Genomic DNA, 7,250 nt, shown 5'->3' with positions numbered 1-7,250 from the left:
AGTGAACAACGGCTCTGTGTAGTTAATGCTGCTCAATGTGAAAGCCCGCAGGTGATGAAGATTTACCGCTGATTACAGAACCAGCTTTACTGATAAGATGCGCATTAAATATCGCATACTATTTATCGTGCAGCCCTAGTATGCATCTTAATTATTACTTTCAAAAATGTTTTTAAATAGATTTTTCAGGGTATTTTTCAAATATCCTCATTTATTAATTACTAAATATCATTGTTTTTGGTAAGTCGCACTACATGACAATTTGCAGCCTAAACTAAATTTAAATAGATTTATGGACCCTGACACACAGTCATGCAGGAGTCCTGTCTACTATATCATTTCCTGCTTTGTTTTTTTGTTTGTTTTTTTCCCCGAAGCTTTACTTTCTCTTGCAAAACTTTTTTTTATTGAAAGAATATTGCGTTCCCCAGAGAAACTTTGCATTCACTTGCAAAACATTTGCGTTCACTCGTAAAACATTTGCGTTCCCCCGAGAAGCCTTGTAATTGCCTGGAAAACATTTTTGTTTTCTCGCAAGACTATTGCATTCACTTGTAAAATATTCACGTTCTCCTGAGAAGCTTTGCATTCACTCGATCGCAAAACATTTTTATTCTCATGCAAAACTATTGTGTTCCCCTGAGAAACTTTGAGTTCGCTTACAAAGCACTGAAATATAGAACGCAACAATTTCTTGGGTGAACACAATACTTAGTGAGATAACGCATGATCACTGAAATTTTTTTACCATGTCCCTTTAGGAGCTCTGTAGAGGACAGTTGTATCACCCTGATGCTTGACTTATGCTCCCAAAAAATGGCAAACATGTTTATCGTAGAAGAGGTGTTATTGAAATAATTTATGTATAAATTGTGTTTTTTTTAATATTTATATATATATATATATATATATATATATATATATATATATATGCCAGTTGTCAGTCCGTTCCTGAGCTGGTCTCAGCCAGTTGCAGCTGACCTTTACTGTTGGCTGTTTCCTCTCCATCTATTTAGCTGCGGCATTGAAGTGTTTAAAACGACTTAAAGCTGCTCAACAGTCTGTCCCAGAAGGCTAGTGACTGCAGCGGAGATGACAGAGGTGTTTAAATGGGATTGTGTCTATGTGTGTATGTAGGTCTGTGGAGTATTGATTGTTCATGACTCATAACAATATGTCTTGTTAGTATCCACACACAAGCAGAGCAGAAACCCCCCCATTGCGACCTCTGTGCCCCACTTAAGGGGTTGCCACGACAACTGACCTTTCAGCCTGTGGTCCTGCGGTTTTTAAGTGTTTGTTCGTCGTGTGGGTGCGTTTTGGGCTGATGGTTGAGTGGCCCCGTCCCCCGGGAGGACGGTGGTGCATTAGGCCAGAGATGGCATAAACAATTAGAGCTTGGCATCAAGTGGGGTGTGCCATATCATACTGTCCACTCTAATACCGGTATAAATTTTTACATGATAAAAAAGTGTCATATCGCGATATCAATGATATAACGACGCGATGACGCACAGCGGATATACGTCCCTAGCGTGTACAACAACAACACCACAAACCCAATAGGTGTGTTCGACTTGAAGCAGCGCTGCGCAGACTGATCGGTGTATGACATCAAAGTATCACAAGAGCGGTTCTAGAGCATATTCGAGCGCACACTTTTACCGTCAAAAATAGGCGAGGCGCATATCTTTAGTGAAGCAGCACGGAGAGCTGCTTTTGGAACGCTTCTGAAACGTGCCGCGGCACCGCTGGTGTAAACACAAGCATTGACTATAGTGGCCACGTCTGAGCCGTAATGCACCGCAGACACGTGCGGTGTAAATTAGGGGTAAATAAGGGGTAAGTCACTCTCGCGGTATTTTGACGTCATACTTCGGTCTGCTTAAAGTCGAACACACAGCTGCTGCTGCCACCTTATGACAATAGATTTACACTTGGAATCAGGTAGTCTGTCATCGATGACAGTAGCTCATTGGAAAAGGATGGAAAATGCCCTTCATTTTGTTTGCAATAATAAATGCTGCTGCCTGCCAGCTGCAATCACCAATAGAACGTTGTTCCATGTTTTTTTTTCTATATCGTCATAAATATCGTTATCGCAAATATTCTTGAAATATCGTAATATAATTTAGAGGCTATATCGCCCACCCCTAGCGTCAAGTTTTCCAAGAAACACAATCTGACAGTGTCTTTCAAAGCAGAAGATAATCAAATTATCAAGAAGAGGCATATCCAGACATATGGGTGGCGAATACTACTTGTTTTTTGTTGTTGTTTTTGTTGTTCAGACTTTTATCTATGTAATGAAGCAATAAGCCATGACATGCCACTCTTTACTGTGATTTAACAGTAAAAAAGTGATGGTAAGTGGCATGTAGGCATAAATGTTCAACACATGCATTTACTTTATTAATAAGTCAAAATGAAATCTTGAAAGCAATGTTTATTAGTGCAAATTATACCATCAAAATAATTTTTCCACCATTTCGGCCCAACTGTGTTTTTGGAGACTCCAATTCCAGTCAGTTCTTGATGTGTGTGTATGTGTATGTATATATATATATATATATATATATATTTATATAATATATATAATTTTCCCCCCTTGTTGAATGTATCATTTTGCCTAGAAATATGTCATATTTCAGTAGTAAAAATGGTGTTGAAGATGTTGACCAATGTGTGACACAGTAGTTTATCAGTCTGTAGTCTGTTTACAGTTGCCAAGAGAAAAAGCAAGCTGCATTAATATAATGCATTAATGCCCACCCACTTTTTCAGTAGCCTTGGTTCTGCAAATATTTTTTCTATAAATTTTTCCATAAGGATCTTTAAAATGTCCTAAATAAAAAAGTTATAAGCCGTGAGCCAAACCAACCAGCTATGAGGTCATAAGATTACAAAATTAAAGTTGGCGCAAAAATCAGACAAAAACATAAGGGTATATGCCTGTATAATTAACAGCCTCAATAAGGAAAAGAACTACAATCCCATGAAGCATTGCAAATGACATAAGGTAAAAATGGTGGAGAAATATAAAACAATTGATTTAAAATATTAATTGTGTATATACTGTATATAAACACAAAATATGAATATATACAGTGCTTCATTGGATGGTTGCTGAGGAATTCTGCTCTTAAGCATGATTATTTAATAAATAAAAAGCATATACCATTGATTTTAACAGCCTCATAGCTCACAGCAGGTATGTTTTCAAAGGTTTTGGGGCGTTTTAGTTCAAGAACCCGACTGTTACATTAGAATTAAATAAACGGCTTCAAATGTGGCTTAGCAAATCAAAATTGGAGTTGTGTTGTTATACAAATAGTGTAAGAGTAAAGCAAGATTTACTGACATTTAAATCTGAGCATCAAAATGGTCATATAGTGTGACTATCCAGGTGTCTGTTCAGACTTCCTCACAGATAAGATACAAATTTATGATTTTGAGTTTCAATTTACCAGTGACAAAATAGTTTTTGACCGAAAATTGAGAGAATTTCAGTACAAACAATTACTGTAGCAGTACAGCGATGGCAATACCGTGGTACTTTTTGATATTTACCGAATTAGAGAAAGATTGCTGTGTGATATACAGTATACTGGATATGTGTGCAAGGCTGCAAGCAGAACCACAAATATGCTTGATGCCTGGACTCCTCTCGGCCCTGCTTGAGTTAGCTAACGTGATAAATCTAAGTAACAGAGCATGCTGTGTGGGAGGATGAGCTGTGGAGGGAAAACCTCAGACGTCTCAACAGTTTCTTCAAACATGCACCAACTGTGGTGAGCTGAGTAAGAGCAATAGCTTTTAGCTGGAATCTAAACTGGATTAAGAAACCTATCAGATAGTGTGAGATTAGATATGTCGTCATGCATTTATGAAATTGATGTTCATAAAGGTGTAACCTAATCTCAGAGCATGCCTGCTGCAGAGAGAGATGGTGTGAAGATGTAAATTGATACGGTTTTTCTATTGTCAATCTATATTGGCTACAAGTAGGCTCTGGGATCAACTGTAGGTCATTGACGTTAAAGAGGCAATAGCATAATAAGAGATACTTCCCTTTGCAATCAACTAAATACAGTTTAAAAGCCTCTATTGAACCTGAGTGCACATCTATATAGAGGGTGACTGATGGCAGATACTTACTGTTTGCTAAGGCAATGTTCCTGGTTCAGTGTTATGACTCATTTTTTGTCTGTGCATTAAAAATAATGACTTGACTTTTTTTCTGAATTCAGAAATGTATCTATTTTTTGGGTGGCATAAAGTCAACTTGCAGTGTCAGTTTGGTATGGTATGACTGCCCTGATATGGCAATGAAGAAAAATATTTCTTTAAAAAAAAGAAATGTTTTAATCCTCATGTTGTGTTCTGGTCATTTTGACCCTGAGCAGGTTTTCTTTTTCCTGAAAATGTTAGCTAATGTTATCGTATTGGACAAAAACTAAATGACTTTGCTCACGCAGGGTATAACAACTGCCCCAAATTATATTTGATCAGTTTTGTACTTTTGTATTTTTCCACACCATGTTACATTTGTGGTACTCCTGGTCAAAAATGGCCAGTGTATTATTACCAAATATTGGGTTTAATCTTTTTTGTCAATCTTTAATTTAATCTTTTTTCAATGGTTTTGTTTATCCTTTGATATAACCCATCAGTAATGACTTTGACTTATCTGTCATCTAATGAATAATGTGTTTCTTGTGTCTCTGCAGGGCGAATATCGATGAAGTTGAGACTGATGTTGTGGAAATAGAAGCCAAGCTGGATAAGGTATGAATAAACTCTGTTTGAAATAACTTGATTTCATTTGATCAGTGTCTTCTTTGCCTTGTTTAATTGAGACGTTTGAGGTAGGGATGTTCATTTTAACCGTTTAACCGGTCAACCGACCATAAGAATTTTGACGATTAATACAATCAGTTAAACGGTTTAAAAAGTCATTTAATTATTTATTTTTTCAGTAATTTATCAAAATATTTAAAAAGGTTTGCTGCATGGTTAAAAAAATATGCTACGCGTATAAAAAAATGTGTTTTTGGAAAATAAAAAGTCGCATTTTATTGTTTCATTCAGAAATAGGCCTAATGCCGATGTGAAATGTTTACAAACATTATAATAAACACCGTAAACATAGCTAGGCTATTTTAGTTCCCCTTACTCCACAACAATTCCTTTCAATTAACAGTATTTAGAAAAGAACAAGGTTTAAAAATATAAGAAGCTATATCTATATAAACGACAAACCAAAACGAATTAATTTAGGTTCAAACGAAACTGAAACCAACGTTGGGTCTCTCATTCCACACAAAATCAAATGTTTCCGTATTCGCGATGTATTTGAATGGCAAATTATTATTTATTATGTAGCCTACTTCACTCGCGTTCCAATATCCAATATGTTTTGCATAACATCACGGCGGTGCGGTGATAACACTCAACAGCACAGATTTTGCTACATATTTTTTACTACATATTTTTTACTACATATATTTTTTTACTACATAGGTTTTTTTCCATATGTTTGACTGACTATTTTATTATGATAATGAACAGGCTGCATTGTCAAGGTAATGCTTAACTGTGTGTGAATTTTTTTCCTTCTAACAGTAGAAGAAGTAGAAGAAACTACTCCTTTTAGTCATAAAGATAATCGGAATTGTAAAAGGTTTGCCTTTATTTGTGTACATTCACAATAAAAACAAATCTTTGTGCTTATGTAAAATAAGCCTAAAGAAAAATAGGATGCCGCTTTCTGTCGTCTGTTTCCTTTCGCGCAGCACAAAAATGAACCGAAACTCTGCTCAGCTAACTAAGCACTAGCGCATTACTGCCTGGATAAAACAGCATAACAAATGTGCACCGAGCTCAATCCCAGCTCGTACGCCATACAGGATTAGGGGAATTCGAGAGAGAAGCCCATTTAGCATTAGGATGCTGAACATTTGCGTCAGGGAACTGCAGTCTAGTAGGTCTTTGCTGCTTCAGGGTGTTAGCCGAAGCTTTCAAAGCTGCATACAAGGGCAATCTACTCATTATTGCACGTCTATCACAATTTTAAAAAAAAACAGACTTTTAATAAGCATCAAATTAGTGTAAGATGCTCAAATAAAAGCATTAAAGGTAGCACAAACTGATTGCAAGATCGTGCAACCCTTTGACAGACAGATATTCAACAAAGCTTTCATTGGCTAAGCTAGCATATCGATTTTCTTGAAATGTATTGTTGAAGGCCTTAAATTGATAACAGAAGTGCTGCTTTGATGGCTGAAATAAAGATAATTCTTCTCAAAGCAGCTTTTAGCGTGCTAGCATTCACTGAGAATAAAGCACAACATGCTAGAGAGTCGTTTAATCTCTTCCTCTGCTGCTAAAATTGTAAATAATAATGAATAAAGCAATATTTGGGTTCTTGAGCTGTAGGACTGCATTACATATTAACATGTTAGTTAACTCTTTTGAAATTTCTCCTCTGTTAGCCTCATACAAGCTGATTCAGAGCAAACTTACATGTTCACTGCCATATGTGCTACGCATGACCATTCTCACATTAGCTCATTGTGTATTTTGTAATTGTCCATTTATATAATAAGAAAAGAAAAAATTCCGCCTAGCATTAGGATAGGATAGTATTAGCATTTAATGTGGAAGCATAGCATAACAACACAGAGGAAGGAAGTTGAAAATGTCAGTCTCAATCTAGTCTTTTTGACTTCTCTTACGAAAATTATCCATTGTTTTACTACAAATAAAGCCAAAAAAACATTAACCAAACAAATTAACCATGGTTTCGCTACACTAACCATAGTTTAATCTTGGTATTTGTAGTAAAACTATGGTTAGGCTATACAAATGGTAATCAATATACATTTTTTTAGGGCTGCACTGTAATAGTTAAAGGGATAGTTCACCCAAAAATGAAAATTCTGTCATTACTCGCCCTCGTGTCGTTCCAAAAAACCTTTCGTTCATCTTCGGAACACAATTTAAAGGGGTCATATGATGTTGCTAAAAAGAACATTATTTTGTGTATTTGGTGTAATGAAATTTGTTTATGCGTTTTAAGGTTCAAAAAACACATTATTTTCCACATACTGTACATTATTGTTTCTCCTCTATGCCCCGCCTTTCTGAAACGTGTCGATTTTTACAAAACTCATCAGTCTGAAAAGTGAGGTGTACGCTGATTGGCCAGCTATCCAGTGCGTTGTGATTGGCCGAATACCTCAAGCGTG

General features: G+C 36.2%; 1 protein-coding gene across 1 annotated transcript in view; it reads left to right on the top strand.

Moving 5' to 3' along the window:
* LOC107699343 (arf-GAP with coiled-coil, ANK repeat and PH domain-containing protein 3-like) overlaps window positions 1–7,250 on the top strand; it is a 93,971-nt gene that overhangs the window by 39,508 nt on the left and 47,213 nt on the right. Inside the window, exon 2 of the mRNA XM_016500574.1 lies at window positions 4,731–4,788. Within this exon, the coding sequence (XP_016356060.1) occupies window positions 4,731–4,788 (58 nt within the window). The remainder of the gene's footprint in view (window positions 1–4,730; window positions 4,789–7,250) is intronic.

Source organism: Sinocyclocheilus anshuiensis, unplaced genomic scaffold (genome assembly GCF_001515605.1).
Source record: "Sinocyclocheilus anshuiensis isolate Anshui unplaced genomic scaffold, SAMN03320099.WGS_v1.1 scaffold42, whole genome shotgun sequence".
NCBI lineage: Eukaryota > Metazoa > Chordata > Actinopteri > Cypriniformes > Cyprinidae > Sinocyclocheilus > Sinocyclocheilus anshuiensis.
Note: the sequence above shows the minus strand (reverse complement) of the source record. Positions and strands in the feature narration are given on the sequence as shown.